Source organism: Leguminivora glycinivorella, chromosome 21, assembly GCF_023078275.1.
Source record: "Leguminivora glycinivorella isolate SPB_JAAS2020 chromosome 21, LegGlyc_1.1, whole genome shotgun sequence".
NCBI lineage: Eukaryota > Metazoa > Arthropoda > Insecta > Lepidoptera > Tortricidae > Leguminivora > Leguminivora glycinivorella.
Window position 1 is genome coordinate 7,907,933 of NC_062991.1, and position 24,967 is coordinate 7,932,899.

The 24,967-nt window shown below is 37.4% G+C and overlaps 3 protein-coding genes across 7 annotated transcripts in view; 1 reads left to right on the top strand and 2 right to left on the bottom strand.

Annotated features, from left to right (window-relative positions):
- Nucleotides 1-430: 430 nt before the first annotated feature.
- LOC125237485 (facilitated trehalose transporter Tret1-like) lies at nt 431-7,705 on the bottom strand. Of its 4 annotated transcripts, none has more exons than XM_048144593.1 (4): nt 7,585-7,705; nt 2,792-2,924; nt 2,213-2,375; nt 431-1,529 (listed from the first exon to the last, which is right to left on the bottom strand). In XM_048144593.1, exons 1-4 carry the CDS (start codon nt 7,669-7,671, stop codon nt 479-481), a joined length of 1,434 nt encoding a protein of 477 aa, XP_048000550.1. In that variant the 5' UTR covers nt 7,672-7,705; the 3' UTR covers nt 431-478. The 4 variants fall into 4 exon arrangements, with proteins under 4 accessions (XP_048000550.1, XP_048000552.1, XP_048000549.1 ...); XM_048144595.1 differs by having other exon boundaries at nt 7,619-7,641; XM_048144592.1 differs by lacking the exon at nt 7,585-7,705 and adding an exon at nt 6,003-6,202.
- A 2,284-nt stretch (nt 7,706-9,989) lies between these two features.
- Nucleotides 9,990-10,770, bottom strand: LOC125237579 (protein lethal(2)essential for life-like). Its single transcript, XM_048144709.1, has one exon. It carries the CDS (start codon nt 10,621-10,623, stop codon nt 10,084-10,086), a length of 540 nt encoding a protein of 179 aa, XP_048000666.1. The 5' UTR covers nt 10,624-10,770; the 3' UTR covers nt 9,990-10,083.
- A 1,951-nt stretch (nt 10,771-12,721) lies between these two features.
- LOC125237578 (plastin-2) overlaps nt 12,722-24,967 on the top strand; it is an 82,121-nt gene continuing 69,875 nt past the window's right edge. Inside the window, exon 1 of one of the 2 annotated variants that reach the window (XM_048144705.1) lies at nt 12,722-13,055. In XM_048144705.1, coding sequence (XP_048000662.1) covers nt 12,993-13,055 — 63 coding nt within the window. In that variant the 5' untranslated portion in view covers nt 12,722-12,992. Of the gene's footprint in view, nt 13,056-15,396; nt 15,419-24,967 lie in introns of those variants that run through there. The other variant, XM_048144706.1, reaches the window with a different exon arrangement.

Genomic DNA, 24,967 nt, shown 5'->3' on the forward strand with positions numbered 1-24,967 from the left:
ACAGAGTATTGTATACTTAAACTACACATATGATTCCAACATTTCCAACTCTCACCATTTATTGGACCCTTGTTCAGATACTTTTTATTCAGGTATTCTGTAAGTAGGGCACCAGGACTCTTAAAATATATTATATCTCGAAAGCTGTCCACCGTCCAAGGTCCAAGGACCGAGTAGCTGTTAGTCAAGTAGTTATAAAGGATAGGATAAAAATTAAAACACACTTAGAACTAGGATACTTTATTTCAGTTGAGTAATTATAATTTGGTTATAATTATACTCTTACATAATTGTGTCGCTTAACTTCAAACCTGGGTAAATCCATTCTGCATTAAGGTTGAATATCTAAAAAAATTAATATTATCTGAAACATAATCAACCTTATAGCAGAATCGATTTACCCAGTTTTGAAGTTAAGCGACATATATATAGTCACTGGTAACAGTGGTAATGGCGAATCTGCTAATTTTTTTCAATTTTACAAAGCAGTAACTATGATATCCTTATCTCTCTTATCATAACTGTCTTCTATATCCTGTAGCCTCCTTCCGTTCGTCTCGGGCAATATAAACGTCAAGACAACAGCACTCAGACCCGTCAAACAAGCAAAAGTACCGTACATCACTGATCCCCCTGACCACAACAAGTCAGGGGTCATTTTAATACATATAGAGAGTAATATAAAACATATCACACCACTCAAACTAGACCCTAAACCTCTCACTTTTGTTGGATATAGTTCGGCTATAAAAGTCCATCCTAAACTAGCTATAGCGCTGGCTGCACAAGTATACAACACTAGGAGTATTAAAGGTAGAGCATATAATTTTTGATAAAAGCCACAAATCACTAAACCGGCCAGAATTACAGTTGTCCCGTAAGCAGCAACTACAAAAACTAATTTCCGACGCATTTTCCTACCAAACAAGCAAATTACAATACTTACTGCGACTCTTATCAAATCTACTGCCACCATAAGAAAGAATGTAGCGATATGGCTTTCGCCAGTAGTGCCAAACATAGTCTTTAATAAATCGTAAGCGTAAAACGGAAATGCGTTGATACCGCACATTTGAACAGCTAAGAAGATGAAGACAACAGTTACAGTTGGTTTTATAAATGCGCTACTGCAGAATGTCTCCAACACTTCTTTTACACTGAATCTAGACGTTATCCCCTTTTGTTTTTCGACCACATTTTGTAGTTCGCTTTCTGCTGTTGCCTCACTTCCTCTAAACCACCTAAAACATTCGACACCTTCGTCCACCCTTCCTTGAGCTATCAGCCAATAAGGACTCTCTTTTAGAAAGAAGAGCAGTGCGAACATCATTGCGCTAGGCGCAACACATATCAAAAGCGTCGTTCTCCAATAAATGAATGAACCTATGACATGGCTAAGTAGTACTCCTATATTTAAAGCTAGAGATGGACATAGGAGTATGATGCCTCTGTATTTTGGGTCGCTTATTTCTCCCAGGTAGATGATGGTGGCGGGACGGACGGCACCGTAGCTTAAACCTGTGAGGCACCTGAAAAAATGATTATTTACTTATCATAATATATACCTTCGTAATTATATGATATTCTTTTACATCAATTTAAAACGTTATCTTCAAAGATCAGTCGGAGATTGGTAAAAAAGAACCTCCGCAAAGGTACGATCTGTTTATCCTAAATATCGGCTAGTAATACCTAGTAGTATTAGTAATTACGTCGGTTAGAAACAAGCATTTTTCTCGATAAAAAACTTTCTATAAACAGCTTTAGCCTTGAGTTTGTTTAAATATGTATGTCAAGCACCAAATACGACAAGATAAGTAATACCTAAGTATCGAAGTGAGTGGCAGATAATGTGATGCTTATGTGCAATTCGATATAAGGTAAGGCGGGGGAAAATTGAAGGGTTTTTCTTGAGGGCTATGATGAAAAATCTTCCGCATAACGAAGCATTATGAGCGATCGAGCGACAGAGATCTTACCCCGCAAGAAAAACCCTCCAATCTTCCCCCACCTTTACCTTACCAAATTATGGCTGTTCAGGCTCATTGAGTGGGCGATAGTTTGGTATTTAGAGAAAACCCTTTCGCCATAGATTACGTCACTCAATTGGAAATGACCCTTTCCCTGGTCCTGATCTACAAACAGACATTTTCTCGGCTCTGATTGAAATTAAAACGCCAAGAAAAGAAAGCATAGACAATTAGGTTCTAACCTTCCAACCATCATTGTAGGGAAGTCGTCAGCAAACGCCATGAACATCCAGCCTGCTATGAACGGGAAGGCCAGGATAATATGGACAGTCCTCCTTCCGTAGCCGTCCAGTAGTGTACCGACGCAGATGCAGCCCAGGATCGATGAAATTGGAGCTATGGCGGCTGTAAAAATGTATAGTATAAATGTGTATACGCATGCTTTTATATAGTGACGACGACGCCGACACGTAAGCGTCTGCATACTAAGTGCGTTTTCACATTATCCGATCCGATATCGGATGTAGGAAGAAGTTCAAAGGCAAAAATCGAAGATGGCGGCTAAAATATATGGGATATCGGTCCTACATCCGATATCGGATCGGATAATGTGAAAACGCACTAACGTGCGATTTTTGGTCCGCTAGAGCCGATTCCACGTCGATATAGGTTTGGGAAAAACCCTAACTCTTGGTAGGTATATTTTAAAAATAATATTGTGGTTTACAGCAATGCTGCTCTGTAAGTTAGCTGAAGTCCCAACTTATTTGGTAATATATTTGTGCACACCGAAAATAGTCTTTTAAACTTTTAGAACTGACCTATCCATGGTCCAAAACCTGGTCCCCAAGAGAGTGTGCTGTCACTGACCAACATCGGCAGCAGAACAGCGCTGATGCCATTGGTCAGCCCCGCAGACAGGCAGAGAAAGCTTGATGCGATGGTTGCCAACACCTAAAATTGTAAACAGTATACAACTATAGGTACATATATCTAAACTTTTGGCACACCTGTGGAATGAATTGTCTCCTACGGTATTTCCGGACAGATACGACTTTCAAACCTTCAAGAAAAGAGCGTAGGTACACCCAGAATAAAGGCCGGCAAGTGATTACTTGAGCTTTTTAGGGTTCCGTAGTCAACTAGGAACCCTTATAGTTTCGCCATGTCTGTCTGTCCGTCCGTCCGTTCGTCCGTCCGTCCGTCCGTCCGTCCGTCCGCGGATAATCTCAGTAACCGTTAGCACTAGAAAGCTGAAATTTGGTACCAATATGTATATCAATCACGCCAAAAAAGTGCAAAAATAAAAAATGGAAAAAAATGTTTTATTAGGGTACCCCCCCTACATGTAAAGTGGGAGCTGATATTTTTTTTCATTCCAACCCCAACGTGTGATATATTTTTGGATAGGTATTTAAAAATGAATACGGGTTTACTAAGATTGTTTTTTGCAAATATTAATATTTTCGGAAATAATCGCTCCTAAAGGAAAAAAAAGTGCGTCCCCCCCCCTCTAACTTTTGAACCATATGTTTAAAAAATATGAAAAAATCACAAAAATAGAACTTTATAAACACTTTCTAGGAAAATTATTTTGAACTTGATAGGTTCAGTAGTTTTTGAGAAAAATACGGAAAACTACGGAACCCTACACTGAGCGTGGCCCGACACGCTCTTGGCCGGTTTTTTTTATGATTAAGACTAAGACTAATGAAAAATCAAAATCAAAATGATAAATTGCTTGATTAAGTAATCAAATAATTTATTTGCTTTCATGCCTACATGCTATATGAGCCGCCCCCCGTAAGGGCATGGCAATTCTTAAAAGTAACTTGTACTAACACTAACTCACACTAATATTTTTCTTTTACACTAGGTAAACACTATAACATGCTAATTATTATCTATAGTTGGTCATTTAAATACTTATTCTTTCAGTAGTACGTCTTAGTTACTAGTTGTTTTTTTTTTAAGTATTTACAAATAGAGGTATATTGAAATTTACTTCTTTTTTAATGTCTTCAGATAATTTATTGTACAATTTTATTGACATTTTGAAAGGGCCAGACGAGTGTAGTTTTAATCGAGAGGGTGGTGCCATTAATCGTGAGTTATGTCTTGATGGGTGCTGGTCTAGAGCTCGGATAATGGCGATCAAATATATTATGAAAGAAGCGCGTTCCTATGCACACAGTCTAAGCTCGTGTAGGCGAACGCGTACCATGCTTGTATGAGTGAAATAATTTTTAAGAAAAAAAACCGCTTTCCTTTGGGGTTCAGTGATAAATACTTTCAAATGTTGGATTATGTTATCAATTCGATTTTTTAATGTTTGTTATTCGATATCTCCGTCATTTCTGAACCAATTTTGAAATTTGGATGATTCTGAAGTACTTACAGATGAGAATGATTATCAGAACGGAACTCTAACCAGGGGCGGCTCACTCTTCATCAGCAGTTCCACTGCACCAAATGTCACTGTTCTGGACGTAAGTGCATGCTGTTCTTATAAAAATACCAAAGTCACTATAAGTGTGCCGTTCAGATTTGAGGAGTTCCATTTTGACCATCATCAGGAGTTCCACTGCACCAAATGTCACTGTTCCGTACGTAAATGCATGCTGTTCCTTTAAAAACACAAAAATCACCATATGTATGCCTTTCAGATTTGAGGAGTTCCCTCGATTTCTCCAGGATCCCATCATCAGAACTGGGTTCTGAGAAAAATGGGACCAATCTGTATGCATATACATTCAATCAAAAAAAAAATTTCAAAATCGGTCCAGTAACGACGGAGATATCGAGGAACAAACATTAAAAAAAATAAAAAAAATACAGACGAATTGAGAACCCCTTCCCTTGAGATTTGGAAGGCGGTTAAAAATACAGGTCGACTGGTCACGTTCTTGACAGGTGGTAAGAACTGTGTGATAACCGAGAGCGGGTGGGCGGCACTTTTAGCGGGAATCAGGGAGTGCTTTTGGTGTCGAAACTCTACCAAAAGGCCGCTGGCGCGCAAGTTTTTTTTGCAGAAATCGCGAAGCGTCTAGTTGAATAAGTATAACGTAATGAATGACCAGGGAACTGATGACTTCCTCGCACATCGTGAATGTACAAGGTGCCCACGACGAAACGGAATAATTTTAACCACGCATTTCTGAGGTCAACGAAAGAAAAAAAACAAAGAAAGAAAAAATGTTTTAAAGGTACAGGGGGTCGATTTTTGAGTCTCACTGTCACTAAAATACCGGTTGAAAACGGTGACTTGCCTATATATTATTTTCAGTGACAATTTTCTGAATTCGAACGCGTCAGACTCAAAAATCGGCCGCAGATGAGGAAATTTGACGAACGAAACATATATTTAGAATTATTTTTATTTACTTCAGAATGTATACATAAACGGAACCATAAAAATGACGTCACTATTACAAATTACAGCGATCTCTATCAATTATCACCTCCATAATGGCCATTAATTCCCATTGTTGCAATTTCTTGCATTAAAAGATGATAACATTGATAACAAACAGTTGATTAATTATACCATTATCATCAGCATTTTCATCTCTAAGTTATTAATTGCAGGCTAAAGAGATCTATCTGTTGTACTAAATTTCAATTTTGGTAGAGCCTTTAGTAGTGCGTTTTCACTTATCCGATCCGATATCGGATGTCGGACCGATATTCCATACATTGAAGCCACCATCTTGATTTTTGCCTTTGAAATCCTTCCGACATCCGATATCGGATCGGATAATGTGAAAACGCACTTAGTCAGGAGTGTTCTAAGCCATGTTTCATGAAAATCGGTCCACTATGCCGCGGTCGGGCGTTTTTTCAAAATTTTAATGGGTTTATTTTTAATTTGTGGTTAGGTTATATTATGTATCATGGTATTACTGCCATATTACAGTAAATAGGTACATACATGCAAAATTTGACCCGTACTTTACGCATACCTACAGTAACTGCATGTTAAAGAAAAGCTTGTAAAATTAAAATATTATAATTGACATCTGTGTAACTCACCTGTTTGTACAAATATGCGGAATTCCCAATTTCATTTTTCTTAAAACCCTCTATAATATGTGTTTTCAATATCTTCATGAAGACTACAATTGTTTTTATTATGGTCATTAACAAATATCTACAATAATATGCCGCTTGTCTATTAAAAATAAATATCCTATTTTTTTTAACTGAATATTTTTTTGCAGAACACAGCCGCGCTTGCCTTTACCTTGTTGCAAACTAAATTATCATTTAATTACTTGCCTTAGTTGCCTCATTACGAATACTTTAAATGTTGAAATGATACTGGAAAATTGACATTTTCTTGAATGACCAACTGTGACTAACGGCTGCATAAATTGAATCTTTCTTTGAGGGGCAATAATTAGGCTATTTTCGTTTTATTTTTCATTCTACATTATGACTAAATTGACTAATATGTATTCTGTGACATATGTTAATAATTAATCACTATTTGACTGATTCTGTGCGGTGTAAAGACGAAACGAACAGCTCGTGATTTGGATTTTCATGAAAGGCGCTCTAAATTGCTTCGACATAAAATTAGTCAAACATTTCGATACTCCGTTATGTAGCCAAAGCTACTGCAAGCAATTCAGAGGTGTGCAAACTCGTAGCTCTAGCTACTGGAAGCATGTGAGTAAGTAAACAGCTCGCCCAGAAGATGCCTGACTCAAAGAACACTTTATTAAAGAACGAAAAGAATATACGAGTACACCAAAATAACGTTTAACGTTTCGTGCTGATGTGAACAGACCTTTAGGATGATGACGCAATATTTTTTTCCCCTCACCAGCTCGGAAACACGTGTTTTGTCCTTTAATACCAGCGGGTAAAAACGCATTTTATCCACTAGTGGGTAAAGTAATTTGACCTTGAATAAAGTCAAACTAACTGCTTTTAAATTGATAAAAGTAGGTGAATCTAGTAATAAAGATGATTTACCACCTGTAGAACTACTGGAAGCAGTGATAAACGCATTTTTTGCGTTGTAGTTTCCTCGCTATAGTGAGGGGAAAAGTTTTGTGTTACACTCGGGTGCAAATGTATTTTACTTCTCGTGTGTTAAAAAACTCGCAAGTTCAGGATTCTATTCTCGAACCACTCGCTTCGCTCGTGGTTCAACTATAGAATCCTTTCACTTGCTCGTTTTTCAATTCCACACTCGGCGTTAAAATACAACTTTGCCCCCTTGTATAACAAATAACTATTTCACCACACCAATTGGTAAAGGCTTACTTTGCTATTCGAAAACAGATAGCAAAATTGCATTTTATCCACAAGAGTGCAAAGTAATTTAATACAAAATGCTGATAGAATTTTCCTATGTTTTATTGTCAGTATTTTGTTCGTGTTGGTGTGGTGAAAAATTTAGTGTTTCACTCGGTGGCAAAGTTTGTTTAATCCTCGTGCCTCGGAAACTCTCGCAACGCTCAAGATTCCACTTTTTGAACCTCTCGCTACGCTCGCGGTTCAATATTGGAATCTTTCGCTTGCTCGGGTATCAATATTGGCACGTGCTGTTAAACAACAACTTTGCACCCTTGTAAAACAAATAACTATACATTTTTATACTAACCTGGGTGGCAAACAAGCATATACCCATCATATACCTATAAGATCTGGCCGATTGGTAAGCAGTCTCCGAAGATTGTAACTTGCGCATTGCCGACGATGAGCTCTGGCAAACTTACTCATCTGCAACAAATCAACACTTTAACTAAGATCTAGAGTTATTTGCCTATCTGCGGTTTTCTTTTCTGTAGGGTCAATAGATACAGGACAATCAGAGTCACATTAGAATGTGACGAAACAGGAATTTAGTGAACCTAGAACTAACCCAATTTGGAAAATTACTGGCTTGGATGACAGTTCAACTCAGTCACTGGGACTATACTCCAGCGCTCTGTCATCTGAGCCACCAATACCTCATCAATAGGACCTCTTGTTGACCCTGAGGCCGTGAGTTCAAGTCTCTTCGGCAACTGTGACTCTGTGTTTTTTGTGATTACGCACTTGGACGCCGCGCCGGTTAGTTGCATACGTTTTGGTTGCCGAGAGACCGAGTCGCCGGCGACTAGTCGAAAACTCGAAATTGCGCAATGGCTTCTAAGGGACCGTCCACACTCAAGAGATGCATGTCCGCCGACGCGGAACGGACGTCAGCGCTACGCCGCCTGAATGTAATTTAAAAAACGTCTCCTCAGTACATTTTGTATAGGAAGGACGCGCAAGGGACGTCGCTTGGCGCGCCCCAGGCGACGCGTCGCTTGGCGCGCGCCGCGCCGCCTGGGGGCGCGTCTTACGTCTTTCCTATACAAAATGTACTGAAGAGACGTTTTTTAAATTACATTCAGTCGGCGTGGCGCTGACATCCGTTCCGCGTCGGCGGACATGCGTCTCTTGAGTGTGGACGGTCCCTAAGGAGGTGCAGGGGCTCATTTCTCAAAACTGAAAGTTACAATTTATAAGCGGAAGTCTTTTTCCAACTTGTAGCTGCGAGAAATGGGCCCCAGAAATTATCATGACCAGATATTTTATGTTCTGCCTTGTAACATTTTACCGTGGCATAGAAGTTTAGAAGCGGTAAAATATGCATAAAATGTTCCATTCGTAGATTAGGCTAGCCTTTTAAGTCTAGCTTTTAATCTACCTATTACATAATAGTACCTACATTAGTACCTAGTATGTATTATGTTATGTATTATACACCTTCAGAGTATACTGACGAAGGGTCCTCCAAACACAGATTATTGTCAGGGGTCCAATACATTCTCCGAACAGACTCTACATGAATTATTCAAGAAATTGATTAGGTAATTGAATACGGTATGAGTATGAACGAACGCAATGCTTTGAAATTCACCTTACCACAGACGTGTCCCATTAGTCCCATACGAAAGTCACTGCGTTTCCGTACCGTCTGCGTATTTTGAGCAGCGGTGTGGGGAGCATGCGGTAAAAACGGTATGGATACGATGCATCACTGCTCACTGCGATTCCGTACAGTCTGCGTATTTTGAGCAGCGGTCTGTGGACCATGCGGTAAAAACGGTACAGATACGATGCGTCACTGCGATTCCGTACCGTCGCCGTTTTTTAAGCAGCGGTGTGGTCGCACCTTAGGGACCGGCCACATCAGACGTTTTTTGAATTACACTCAGGTGGCGTGGCGCGGACGTCCGTTGCGCGCCACGAGACACGCGACGCTTAAGTGGGAACGCTGGCTTAGACTGCGGCGTGCGAACTCGCATGCGATTTTAGTACATTGCGGGCTGTTGAGGGTACAATGTACATACAATTTTGCACAGCCATCAAATAACGCATTGTAATAAAACTCGTAAGCGAGTTCTCGTACCATCTAAATGGGCCCTAATGAGAAAATGGAATAATACACAGTGGAAGACTAACCTAACACAATATTCACATCGAGTATGAAGAGAATATTGAGGTTATGGTGTGACAGACAGGGACAACAGAACAGCCAGTGTGGGAGCACCATTAGGCATATAGAATTTTTCCAAATGGTCCTAGAATTTATAGATATCTCATAGATATTTTCTGATAGGTTTATGTTTCCGAAAGACAATGTGGTTCTGCCGGACAGCATGACGTCCACTACGGAGCGTGAACGATTGTCACTTCGGCTAGACCGGTAGTCATCACCTGCACAAGCCTGACTAGCCTCTTAAGTTCGTAGTGTCGTGCCAATGGCATGTAAATAACCAAGATAATGGTAATAACCATTATCAAGTTTACTGAAATGAAATGAATAACGAATATAACGATCGATTGTCAAGGCAGCGCCGATTTAAAACCTTCCTCAATAGTTTTTGTCTGCAATGCTATGTGCAATGAATGCACTCTAATCGCAATCAAATGTATATGAATATCGATAGGTATTGGATCGGATAATATGCAAACGCACTTACCATGAGGGGTATTAAGTAATTATAGGGGATGTGAGGCAGTGAAAGAACGTCATTATAAACAAAGCTTATTTATTAGAACTTAAACAATCAGTCTCTTTCCTATAGGAATGAGATTAGTATCACCGAAATTAATAGATCTAAGTGAATTACTTGTTAGTGTTATCTCCATTGGCGTTCTCCTTCAGTTCCTTGCGAACAGGGCCGGTTTGCGAGATCGGGACCTTGCGCTCACCCTGGATCTCTGGAGGCACCACTCTCGGAGCTGTCACAGATAGCACACCATCGGACGAAAGGCGAGACTCGACCGCCTCTGGCGTACAGCCTTCAGGCAACGCGTAGCGACGCTTAAACTGGCGCGAGATGAAACCATGCTGATCTTTCTTCTCTTCGTGCTTGCCTTCAATCACTATGTAACCGTCCGCAGTCTTCACAGAAATCTCTTCCGGGGAGAAATGCTGCACATCCAAGTTGATCTGTAACTTATCCTTATCGGCCTTGATGCTAGAGCCTAGGTCCCGAGCGGCGGTAGCTAACTGACGCCACGGGCGATAGTACTCGCGGCTCATCAAGGGTCCAACGCTGGCGCTTAGAATGTCGTCCGGAGTCAACGCCAGGCCGAAATGCTGATCCATCAACCGGCGGGGACGCTCGAACTCGTAATCAAACAGGAACGGAAGCAGAGACATTTTCTTTAATTCAGATAACTGCTTCTTCTTGAAGTAAATCGCGTACTTTCAATAGCAATTGACGCAGAAGAATGAAATGAAGGCACAGATTTCACTTGTTTGAGATCGCTTCGAACTCGACCGTTGTTTGAATTTGAATGACGTTCGAGTGGCCCGCGCCGCGCGCTTTTATGTGCAGTGGCGTCCTCTCGAAACGAGTAGAAGCTTCGCGATTGCAGGGGCGCTTAGGGTAAGGGCCGCTCGCCTATAATTATTATAAAGTGTTATTAAAAGTGTACATGTGATATAAATAAAAAAAAAAAGGTTGGCATTTCTTTTTTAAGCTGGTATTAAGAGGCACCGGTTTTCCTTACTTGATATTATAGTAAAAATAATGTAATACAGAAGTTTATAGAGTAATAAGAAATAAAATTAACATCTCAATTAATAACAAAATTACTTCATAATGCATAGTTTAAGAAATCAAAAACAGAATGAACTTAAAACTATATGCATATAATCTGTGTGTGTCTGTGCATTTTTCTATCTAAAATCTAAATCTAAAATCTATCTAAAAATATTGCAGCATTGTAAGTTTTTTTTCTTCGGGTATACAATCCCATACCAAATCGAGTATACCTTTAAACGAGCAATTTTTGTATATTTATTTATTTATATATATACCGACGACCTTGGAAACCGCTCTAACGATTTCGCTGAAATTTGTTATGTGGACTTTCGGGGGTGAAAAATCGATATAGCGTAGCCTTAGATCCCGGAAAACGCGAATTTTCGAGTTTTCATGCGTTTTCGTGAAATATGATCGTTAATTTCGTTTTACGAGGTCGGCCTAACGTTCGCACGCATTAGTAATCAGGGCCAGATATTAAGTTTTTGTTTTTGACAACACACATACATTAATGATTTTTGTTTTTTTTTTGTATTTATAAGAGTTTTTTTTTAAAGACGTGATTCACGTGTTATAATAAAATAGAACCGAGCAAAGCTCGGTCGCTCATAATTATATTGGAATATTAAAAAAGATAGTTAAGAAAAAAATATTTGAAAATGCATTAACAAACACAACCAACATAATCTCACCAAAGATTTTTTTTTTCAGTTTAATTTTAATGTTTCGCTTACTTTGTATAAGGTGCACATTGAGTATTGAATTAACCCACTGGTTTTACACTTTAAAAATCCTTTTTTTATTATTATAAATGGGCTTACTCTTGGCCACAGACTAGCCAAAAGCAAAGGCTTTGCCATAAAAATGATCAAATGAAAATCCTCACATCACATCAGTCATCATTTTGACTAACGTCAATACATAAATCACGTCAATCTGAGTATCGAGATTATCTTAACGAATTTGATCCAGGTAACTAGATTCAAAACAAGACTGGGCTAAATAATTTAAAAAATATATAGTTATACTCACTGATGTTACAAATAAAAACGTTTTGCATCTCCAAAGGTGTGACCTGGGTGGCTAGCCGAATGGCACAATCGCTCACGAAACGCTCACGAAACGAAGCGCTAGTAGATATCTATCTCTATCGCGCTTGCGTATTGGCGCGACAGAGCCAGCGGCGTATCGCTTTCGTTTGGCGTCGGAGAAATGCCATTCGGCTACGGGGCCTGAGCTGTTTGTCAAAATATATATTTATATCAATAATCAATTATAGCATTTTTAACATTAATTATAATAAAAAATAATCATTGGTGATGAGCGGCCCAATGCATGAGAAACCCTGATAGAATGTTGGAGAAGGTTCTACATTCAAATGACAAACCCTGATTATTCTAGGATATTCTTTAGTAGTTGTACGCCATCTAGTGTCGAGTAGCAAAATGATTAGGCTTTAGAGTTAAGTTACAAATAGAGTTTTTTTTTTTGTTACTAGATGACGCTATAGTCATTATTGCCATATAAAATTTGTCATTCTATTTCTCGATGAAGCTATTTACAAACTACAAAAATACAAAATTGCTTGTTAAAAAAATGTTCAATACTTATTTTCTTATATATAAATAAAACATTCTAAATTATAATGTTTATGACATAAATTGATATAAACACAAAATATGGCAACACTTTAAGGGTGCGCTGCGCTGCGGCTGGCTGGTCGAGCAAGTTTTGCCGTTCGTTTTCGCAGTGAATGTTTGTGATTACGCTGCCAGTGGCGTGCGTATTTGATTTGCAAAAACGCTATATATCAGAAAAGTTTTAGTGCTGTGATTATTATTGTATATCTTTTATATTTTTATACGTCTTTAGTGTGTAAGTGAAACAAGTGCGAGTTTATACTTTTCGCACCTCTGAACAATATCGCAGGATTGTGGTAGATGTTGTGATCTTAGTTTTTGTGGATTATTCATTAGTGACAATGGCAGACAATACGAAATTGACTGATGAGGAAAGGGCTGAAATCCGCGAGCAGTTTTCACAGGTAAATGTTTCTTAAAATAATAGCTATTTTCTAAATTGCGACCAGGCCGGATCGGGATAAGTTACGATACTTGATCAACAAATTCTAATTCTATGAAGGAAAATAGTAGTAATATTAGCAGTTTACGTAGCAATCTTGAATTCTTTCCCTTATAAGGACAGCAATTGCATCGTTTTTGCGTCGTTAAACCGTGTGTGGTCCGGTCTACCTTGAAGAAAATAACCTAGCTTGGGGGGGCGTGCTTATCAACTTTAAAAAGCGAATTATTTTACCAAGGTGTCAAAGTAATTATGCCAAGGTAGTTGATTAACGTTACAGCTATTTATTATCTTATCAAGTTGATTTGTATCCAATCCAACTGATATCAGATTACACTTGACCCAGAGTCATTCAGCCACTCTACATACAATATGTAATCGAAGTAAGAATTTACTACATCTAGTTGAGTAAATAATGTATTGTATTGCTTATGAGGTATCTGCACCTGTAAAGTACCGAGAGCAAGTAATATAATTAGAATGTAAGATAAATTCATGTCATAATTTAATTATCTTTTCAATTTACATTATCTGTACATGATGATGGGGATGTACATATGTATTTAAATTAAATTTAATAACCTCAGTCACTTCACTAGTAATCAAAATTTATTTCTACACTTTAGCTTTTGCCCGTGGCTTCGCTCGCGTTAGAAAGAGACAAAAACTAGCCTATGTCACTCTCCATCCCTTCAACTATCTCCACTTAAAAAATCACGACAATTCGTCGCCCCGTTTTGCCATAAAGGATAGACAAACAAACAGACACACACACTTTCCCATTTATAATATTAGTATAGATTAGTATGGGTATGTTTTATTCCAGATTTTAAAATGTATTTGCAAATAAGTATTTATTTGTTTAGTAACAATAAATAATTAAACATTATTAAGGTACCTAACCATATTTGACCCTTGAACAATTATTATTTTAAAGATGAAGACTAAAGACTATGTGACAGTAAACAATACTGTATTAAAAACAAAGTACCTAAGTTAAAGTGCTCTAAATGTGTCATGTTTCCATAAAACTTCCACAAAAACAATATTGTCAAGGACACATTCCTACTTTAATTAATTCAATACAATCAGCAGAACAAGCACTTATTGACTAAGTTGACATCATTGGTATACATACTAGTATCCAATATACTGTCTGTATCAATCAATATGATTCAGTTATGAACATACTTCGGAATTTCGGGCATGTTTTGCACCTAATATAATAAAATATGTACCTAACAAAAACTGTTTTAATATTTCTAAGCATATTTGAAGATTTTGTAGATTTTTAGGGTTCCGTAGTCAACTAGGAACCCTTATAGTTTCGCAGTCAACTAGGAACCCTTATAGTTTCGCCATGTCTGTCTGTCCGTCCGTCCGTCCGTCCGCGGATAATCTCAGTAACCGTTAGCACTAGAAAGCTGAAATTTGGTACCAATATGTATATCAATCACGCCAACAAAGTGCATAAATAAAAAATGGAAAAAAATGTTTTATTAGGGTACCCCCCCTACATGTAAAGTGGGGGCTGATATTTTTTTTTCATTCCAACCCCAACGTGTGATATATTGTTGGATAGGTATTAAAAAATTAATAAGGGTTTGCTAAGATCGTTTTTTGATAATATCGGAAATAATCGCTCCTAAAGGAAAAAAAAGTGCGTCCCCCCCCCTCTAACTTTTGAACCATATGTTTAAAAAATATGAAAAAAATCACAAAAGTAGAACTTTATAAATACTTTCTAGGAAAATTGTTTTGAACTCGATAGGTTCAGTGGTTTTTGAGAAAAATACGGAAAACTACGGAACCCTACACTGAGCGTGGCCCGACACGCTCTTGGCCGGTTTTTAGTATTATTGATTGTAAACACAATTATAAAAATAGGATCTCATTCCCACAATGAAAACCCTGATGTATGTTTACAAGACACTAGGTTCTGCCTGTGACTTTTCTAGGTGGACAGAAATTCACAGTAACTACGCTATGACCTTTCCCTGGTTAGGCCCCGGTTGGTTTGTCACCTTTGCTGCGGCAATAGGTATTTTAACTCATAATTAAACTATACTTCATAAGATGTCTTTTGATCCTGAACTGCAGTGAAAAAGTCCAGCTTAAAGGAAGAGGTTGACATGAAAAATCATATACTTAAGCTATGTTTTCTCAGCCCATTTATTATATATGAATTTTTTTGTTTCATACTCAGCCATTTCATTTCTATTCAGATAGATAGATTTATTGTATGTTATGGTAATGTTTTATTTTGACGAAATCTTAGGTGGATGGACACTGTTATATGACGAAGCCTGCGCTGTGGATCTAAACGTATGTATTTTTTAATGATTAAATATTACATTATACTCTTCAGATAAATTGTTTACCTTACTCTTTAGTTCACTACATTAACAACTAGTAGTTCACTAAGAACACACATTTAACCTATTTAGTTCAGGAGACTTCTTTATGCAGAGATAATTGGTTCATAAAATATGTACACCCTGTATTGACCCGTCCTTGTTACATATTACTGTCCATATATTTTTCAGAGGTAAGTCTGAACTGAACCGACTAAGAAGAATAGTCATTGATTTTTGTTATTAAAATTGAAGATGCAAGTAAACATTTCTGTTTGCAATATTTTTTTTTGCCATTTTTGACATAGAATAATAATAAACTATTTGAGGAAGCTCAACTTAATGACATTTACTGCATGTACATTTCATCTTAAATAAATCCCTCTTTCCGGGGGTGTTCTTTCCATCCGTTCTTTGGGGGTGTTGTTTAGCACAACTTGTGTTGTCGCGCGCGAGTCCATACATCAAGCGTGACTTCAAGTATGGACTAGCGGGCGAGAGTTCAGTTGTGCTGGACCGCCTGGTATTTTGGGTGTCCATGAACCTGATCACTTACCATCAGACAACCTGTTCTTTAATTTCTTTATATCCTGTGACATAAAAATATGGCCTTACTCATCCTTTCCAATATGTGTATATTGTGTATATGTAGGTATTACATACATGTATGTGGTATGTGTCACATTACCCAAGAGGTATTTGTTCTGAGCCACATGTTTTAGTATTCAAAATGCGTGTGTAATTGTCTCCTTGACATGTTTTACCCATGAACAAGTGTGGCTATCAGTCTTATATATTTTAGTACACTGGAAAACCGGTTGGGCTGGTTTTATATAGGTAAATGACGTAAACGTTCTTTGGTAAGTTGTAACCATTATTATTTATGTAATTGTGCTTATATTATTTACTCTAATTTAGCAATGCAATCTATAAAAAACATATAGGGTGGCTATTACAAATCAAGTAGAATTTTGATATCAAGTACGTGTATACTTTGTTAAAATGCCATCTTACTGGCTTATATTGCTATATATCATATTACATAGAATAGAAGTAGTAAAAAGATGTGTAGATGTAGTGATGATACAATCTGATGACTAATAATCACTATTACAATGACGGCAACACCATAGTACAAAGTAGTCAACACGCAAATTGAGAAAAACCTGATAATATACCTTCGTATTAATTAAGAATTGAATTATATATTAGTTATGTATCATTTAAAAATAATGGGTCCTGAGTAACGTACCAAATTGACGAGATAGATCACACGTCTTTTTCTAATTGTATTAATGACATATGGATATGGACGGGCAGTCTATCTCGCGGCGGCATACTCTCGCGCCAATCATGTGCTAACCCTGAAGATCAAGTTATGGAGTAACGGGAGAGATCGGCGAGATCGCAAATTTGCTATCAGATCTGAGAAAAAGGGTCTTGATAACACAACTTATACTATGTGTTCTGTTTTCGCGACTCCCGTGATCCAGAATCCCGCCTACCAGAGCGCAAGTAAATTAAGTATCAATGTAAGTTCTCCTGTATGTTTTAAAGAAATAAACATTTTTCATATCCAAGTGTTCGCCCCTGAAAACGAACTGTTTATTACTCTTGAATCTCAAGTGGAAACGGTAGAATAAACAGGGTATCACGGGAAGAAGTACTTCAGTTAATTTTAGCGTTGATTCCACGTGTTGCTTGACGAAACGCAGACAGGTAGGCATCTGGTCTGTCGGTAAACACTCACAAAACTCAATGCCTTATAAGTATTGGGTTGGTAAGAAAGTAATGAGCGATCGATTGAATTCCACATAAAATTTTTGAGAGAGTTCTAGAATCTTCTATGGTCGAAAGTATATAAAGGGCGAGTCGCACAGTTTCTCGTCAGTCATTCACTAGCTGTCGCCGAGCTAATATAAGGAAGAAAATGGACGAATTAAAAGTGCATGTAAGGCATTGCTTACTATATGAATTTCAGTCTGGCCATTCAGCCGCCGAAGCAGTGCGTAATATATGTCAGCGTGTTGCTCCTGAAGTTGTGTCTGAGACCACGGCGAAACGATGGTTCCAGCGGTTTCGTAGTGGCGACTTTTCATTATCAGATCAACCTAAGTCTGGTCGATCGGTGAAGATTGATGTAGCCAAATTAAAAACCTTAATTGAAGGAGATCCGAGGCTAACGAGTCGTACTCTTGCTACCGAGTTAGGCTGCTCTCATGTCACCATAGAAACAAATTTACACGAGTTGGGAAAAAACTACAAATACAGTGTTTGGATACCGCACGAACTTGATAGAGATCAACTAAACCGCCGTGCCGATATCTGCATACAACTTCTGTCTTTTCGCCGCACATTCAACTGGTTGGACCATCTTATCACTGGAGATGGAAAATGGGTCTTATATATAAATCACACACGCAAACGTCAGTGGCTAGCTCCAAACGAAAAAGGAATAGAGGCACCAAAAACAGAGCCTCACCCGAAAAAAGTTATGCTGTCCGTTTGGTGGGATATTCATGGTATTATTCACCGGGAACTCCTACCAAGTGGAATGACTGTTACCGCATCAGTATACTGTAATCAGCTTGAAAATTTAAACCAAAAAATCTGTCAGAATCGTCCACAGCATGCTAAAGTTTTTTTCTTACATGACAATGCTCGCCCACACATTGCAAAAGTGACTCGGCTAAAGCTATTGGAGCTAGGTTGGAAAGTGATACCTCATCCACCGTACTCTCCAGACTTGGCACCTACGGATTACGCATTGTTCAGATCGCTAAGCAATGCCTTGAATGAAAAAAAGTTCGATGATCAAGCCCATCTACGATAGTACATAGCTGAGTTTTTTGAATCTAAACCTAAGAACTTCTTCGCCGATGCTATTCATTCTTTACCAGAACGATGGAGACAAGTAGTAGATAACGAAGGCCGTTATATTTTTGATAAATGATTAAAATAATAAATTAAATAAAAATTACAATATTGGTTATAATTCGCTCATTACTTTCTTACCAACCCAATAGAATTGTAATAAAAGAATACATAAATACGAAGGTGCGATGGAACTATATAATAAATAGCTAACATAATCCTGTAACTGATAGTCCCTAAATAATATTTAAAAAACGTAATAAAAAAACTCAATGCATACCTACTGATCGCATTTGTTTCGATTGAACTAAGGTTAATGTTGAGAAGAGAAGACCGGCGTATAAAACTGACTACTGAACTACTTGAAGACCGTCATATGATAATATTTATCTGTGTGTTTGTATATTACGTGATTACATGTATTGCTTAGATATAAACAGAAAGGACGAGTATTTGTACAGACGCAATTATACGCGTCGCGTCGAAACAACTTGACTGTCTTCTCATATAGTCGATCTTTTCCACTTCGACCATATCTAAAGTTATTGTAGTTTTCTTTCTATGATATTTTTTGGTTAGTTCTATCCGTTTTACAAACATCAATTCAATCCAGATTGAAAAAAGTTTGTAAGAATGTTTTAAGAGGGCTTTCGTGTGAAAAACATTGAAATCGCAACCGAGCGCTTGGTCATACCGTGTGTAGTATCAAATTAAAGGGCTTTGCGAGTAGTTTACAAATATATATATCACATTATAGGACTTTTTCTACTTGGTCTAACAAAAATGAGAAAATGTCCAAAAGTGGTAATAATTGTACCGGTGAAGGCTCATTTTCATAAAATTGTCAAAAATAAATAATAGCAATCTATAATCACTAAGGCATAACAGCAATTTAAGTAAACGTTGCAGATTAATTAAAAACAAAAAATATTTCGATGTGATGTAGATTTTCAAAGAAATTGCCACTTAATTTTAGGTAATTTCTGAAAAAAATTGATTTCGTCTTAGCCACGTTTACTCTTTTTTAAAACTTTATAATAAAAATGTAGTCTGAGAAGTTTGTAGTACAGGGTATACGAATTATAAATTTACCTGTTTTAGTAATCAAAATTGTCCAAATTTTACAAATAAGATCGACTAATTCAGCTCTATACGTGAGTTTTTCTAAACGTGCATTGGAGAAAAATTCATAATTAATTTAGTGACCTAGTTTTCAAAAATCCAGTCTTATAAAAATCAAGATAATAAGATACTCTAACTGAAATTTGAATTAAATAAATCTATTGGATAACGGAAAGTGTAATATTTCACCGACTAAAACTATAAATTATTTTGACGTATTTTTTGAAAGCAGCCTTAATTGTGTGAACATACAATAACTGTAAACGAGCCCAATTAAGAATCTTAGTATGCATGTCTTGTCAAAGAGATAACTTATCGCTTGTTTTAATTAACCAATACATGAGACAAAAACATTTTCTTTTTATTGTAAATAATATTGACTCGACGTCGTTCCAGTAGGTAATGTTTTATTAAATTAATTTAAATATCTTTTAGACTTAAAATACTTCGCATGTGTCTATTTTTTACAAATTTCAATTGTATCAACGCTTCATATCATTGTTATTATTCGCTTAATAGTGAAAAATGGGTATCATTAACGCAAACCGGAAAATTTGCTTTAATTGTCTGTTTTTTTCTATAGCTGACCTTAAAATGTAAATGTGCTTTTCGCAAAGCTTTGCTTCGCATACCAGTATAATAGATCTCCGATCCGCGATAACTCCTACGAGACCTCAGTTCAAATTATACTAGTAATTAGTTCACAGTAGAGTTTTGTGAATAAAATGAGTCCTAATAGCCGTAATGAAGGTAATTAATGTGCTGCGATGCGATGGAGCGTTCGATGCATCGGCCTTGGCGAAGAATGTGGCCGAATGACGTAAGAACGACCCATGTGACCTGCGGTAATATATTGCTTATTAAAGACGTTTGACCCTTTAAGTATATAGGTGCTTAACATTTTCATTGATTCCCATTTTTGCAGTTACTACTAGTGCTGCCATAAAACATGGTTGAAAACACCAATTATTAACAGAGATCCAAGCGTGTGTCTGTGTAATGTGTATGTTTCCATTTTCACTCATCATGCCGTTTCGATTTTATTGTAGATCCTTTCAGGAATTCCCGTTTCATGACCATCATCTTCAGCAAGCTGAGGAGCTTGGTTTATCAAATCAAATCGTTATACATAATTGTAAATTGTAAGGTTTTGCGTCACAGACCCAATTGGCCCCTTTGCCAACTTCCACGTTGATAGAGGTTCTGAATCTTTCTGTTGGTCGACGATCGGTTCATACATCAAGTGCTAAAATCACTGCCGGGCCCGATATTCGGTGGCCATCGACCCCACCCATATACGGCAAAGAGATTGGCCTTAACACAACACAGGAAACACCCATGATTCCAATCTAAAATTGTATGCGCCTTAATAGCTTTCTGTTTCGTAGTTCAATGGCTTTGGCGCTATTCTATGATATTTACTGTTCCGAAAGCCTATCATTTTTCACACTTATTCTTAGTTTATATTCACAATAAAATAACTCTCCGTATCTAACTGTATAAGTGCAAGGGAGACAAAAGATAAGTCTGTGCTCTAAACTGTAACATACTTAATGTATTCAAATCAATTTCTTTGTCAACCAATGACAGCTTCGTGACATCCCCAAGAGCTTAAAAAACGTTGCAAAAAGTATCCTCATTTCTTACCGGTATTATTGGACCTCTCTTCTTCTTTAGTAAGTAGGATCTTAGGGTGAAATTGTTGACCTTCTAGAGGTCTTGCTCTATTGGATCCTCTTTAATGGCAATGACCCAGGTCTGGGTAAAATGTTCCAAGCACTTAGCAAGTCGAAGTCTGAGGCTATAAAGGGCCTGTTATACGATTTCTTACTATGACTATTATAACCCTTTAACGGGCAAGACTCAAAAAAATCGTGAGTTCAAACCTCATCGCCACCCTGTAGTCCTAAAAATTCTGAACAAGAAAAATGTGCTCATACTTTCTACGATATTTAAAGCCTTGGTTATTTTATTTTTAGCCTTCGCTATGATAATAGAAATACAAAGCGCGGATCAAATCTGACTTAACTAGGTATCTTTGAAAGGGCCCGTAGACAATCGTAACGTTACTAACAAAATAACGAATAAAACGATTATTTCTGTAATAACACTTTATCATGGTTGAAAATCGAGGGCTTCGCAAGTGTGAATCGAATCGCCGTGGGAGCATCAGCAAAAACTTCTATATTATTTAATTTAAGTAGTGTATTTTTGTTATTGACTGTGTGTAAATAGGTATTGTGTTGTATGTTCCTACACGGAAACTAAGTCCTATCGGTTTAATTGCAAACATTAAACACCTATTATGATAAAAGTGGAAAACCCGACAACAGAGTGGACACATTACGAGAACGAGTGTCATTAGAAGTGGCCATCTGATTACACAGCTGTTTTGAAGGCCACAACACATTTCCTTTATCTAAGACAAACTACAGTAAATGATTGTCTTTTTAACATGTTCGACACCAAGAACCCGTCTGGTGGGCACTCGTGAACTTTGCTCAGATGCCGGAGAACCCGATGGGCGGGTTCTCGCCATACAAGCGGGCGGTTTTAAATTGATTTCTGACGTAGTGCGCCATTTTTTGTCTGGTAGTGTAGTGGCTCTGTTGTTTTAACAGAACTTAAAGAGAAAAATAAAATAATCTCCACTATACATTTATCCAAGCAAGAAAATTTCGTATTTGAAATTCCTGTACACAACGCATTTAAAGCAGCAACGTGGCCCGAATGGGTGTATCATTTCATTACATAAAACTTAGGTATTTGCAACCGCTAACGGCTCAGCCACGACATTGGTCTAAGCGCGACAGCGGTGAGCGGCGGCCATACATTAGAGCGAGACACAGCGATGGGACTTTTCATTCGCACGTATGGCTGCCGCTCACCGCTGCCGCGCTTAGTCCAATGTCGTGGCTGGGCCGTATGAATGCCAACCTGGGCACTAATTTATTCGCTTGTACCAACTGTTTTACATATTGCAGTGGAAAAGCGAGAGGAAAACGCTAACTATATTCAAATTGGTAGTTACATTGTATTGGCATAATTAGTTTTATGAGAAGCTACCAGAGTAATAAGAAAAATAGGTCATAAATATTGGCGTTGGTTATTTGCTTTCAATGCTTAATTTTTTAGTCATTAACCTCGGTTAAAATAATGGGAACTGTAATTTCGAAGTCGTTTGTGTAGTACCTATCGGTATTTTTTTTGGATATTTATTTGGTCCACGTTACAATATCATTGTAATGTTGTCGGTGACAAACAGATACACACACTTTATACTCGTATAATATTAGTATGGATAATATTTTACGTGGAATCATTTTTAACATAAAAACCCTATAAAGTAACAAAAACGTTACAAGATTGATACAAAATAGATATGTGTTGTGTTGATACAACTCTCCTCTAGGGCCTGAAGTCAACCATTTGTCCGTGACAGGCCGTCTGTCGGACTTTCTCCGTTGCGGTTAACTGAAGCACGTTTAGTTTAGTCAGGCTGAATGTCCACAATCGAATCACTTGTGGTTTGATCGGCGAGCCTTTGTAAGTTAAAACTTCAAAGAAGGAGCATAGGAGGAAAAGAAATGCCTATCTCTTAGAAGTTGTTTTAGCTTAGTTATGAAATGTCACTTGTCATACGCCAGTCGCTTTTCGGCGAAGGAATACATCGCGGGAAAATAGAACTGCCTAATCTTTAGTTTACCCTCTGAATTGAAAGGTCAAATCATGCTTTTGAAAAAACTAGTGCATACAGCAATTCCCGAGTTTAGTTGCTAGTCGGACCTCAGGCTGCCGTATAAACAGTGTCAAAATGTCGGTATAAAGCAGGGTAGAAAAATATTGTTGTGCCGTTCTTAAGAACGCTCTCCAATTGGTAAACAAAACTTAAAAATAAGTTTAAAAAATTACATTGTTGTAAAGAAAGTAGCCGGCGGAAGCTTTCTCAAAAATATCAAATAATATTGATCTTATATCAAACACCAGACCCGTCACCGACGCTATATCAAATTTCACGATTCAAATGATCCAAATTAAATACTTTCATGCTTTTAGTCACATGTGATACGATAGTAAACGCTGTAACTACACTGATTTGTTATTTTTGTTTACATTACTTCAATCATTCGCATAATGAGACCTATCATTACCATGAGTTTACGCAGTCGATACTCGCTAGCGTGTGCGTAAAAGATTTCTATGGAGAATAGTACAGCGCCGTCGGCGGTCACTCGTGGAACTAAAAATCGGCAGTATGAGTTCAACGCTAGCGATTACTTTTCGATAGGTATTTTACTTAGCTCGCTAGCGACTACGTTTGTAACGGCTGCCTATAGAAATCGGTACCATGAGTCACATTTTTGACATACGCTATCGAGCAATACGTTATCGACTGTAGTAATCTATTTCACTGGCATTTTGGAGCGTGAAATCTTATTAGAACTCGCGTTAAAGTATATTTTCTTATCATTATTTATGGAAATAATGTCAAAAAGGCATTATTTGGGATATGCTAGCGAAGGCTGCCTAGGTATATGACGTAAACAAAAAAATAACAAGCCGAATATGAGAAGCTAAGGTCACTTGGCTTGCAGAGGTCATCATTGTGCCTGTTAATACAAAGGCAAAGGGTACTTAGAATAGAATAGAATAAACATATGCATAGAATACTTTGTTAGCCACTTGAAACTAAAATATTTCATCATAATAAACTAGGGCGACTGTAGTACAATTTAAAGTAATTATAATTATACATCATTGAAATGCCTGTTTAAAGTAGATATGTACTTACTTTTGCATAAAGTCGACTAGTAGTCGAAACTGTGAAATACTGGTACGCTTTTAGTTCACGATAAGAAACACAAGATCACAGAACAGCAGTAAGCAGCCGGAGGACGCATCGGATACTTCAGCACTCAAACACTCACTCAAAATAAACTTAAGTTGAGAACTGTTGAACATTGATTGACATTATTTTATTAATTTAATGTAAGTAGTTTTTAAAAAACAATATTGTTCATTGTACCATTATAAGCTTACTTCAATAAATAATATTTTTACTTGACTTGCTTGGCAAACTAACCAATACTAATACAAGAACCCGCTAACACTTTACATAATAATACTGTTTCATGACGTTTTAAATTAGCAGGGTTATGTTTACATTTTTTAAATATCGTCCTATTCCGTTGTTTCAGTGTAGTTAAAAAGAGATAGGGTTCTAATGTGAAGTTAGGCGCGCCACTCCAAGGCCAATCCCTATCGAAACGTTAACTACACGATGGATCGAGCTTACGTTAGCGAGTATAGTAAGCGAGTGATTGACTCATGGTACCAGTTGTATAGAAATCTATTCGAACCGCGTTTAGACGCTAGCGAGTGTAGTAATGTAATGTATGTTTTCGATAGCAACTCATGGTAATGCTTATAAATAAAGCTTCAATACCTATAAAACATGAAGAACCGAACCACCTTTAGAAATTGTAGGCATTATGCAACATGAAGACATTGCTACAATTACTAG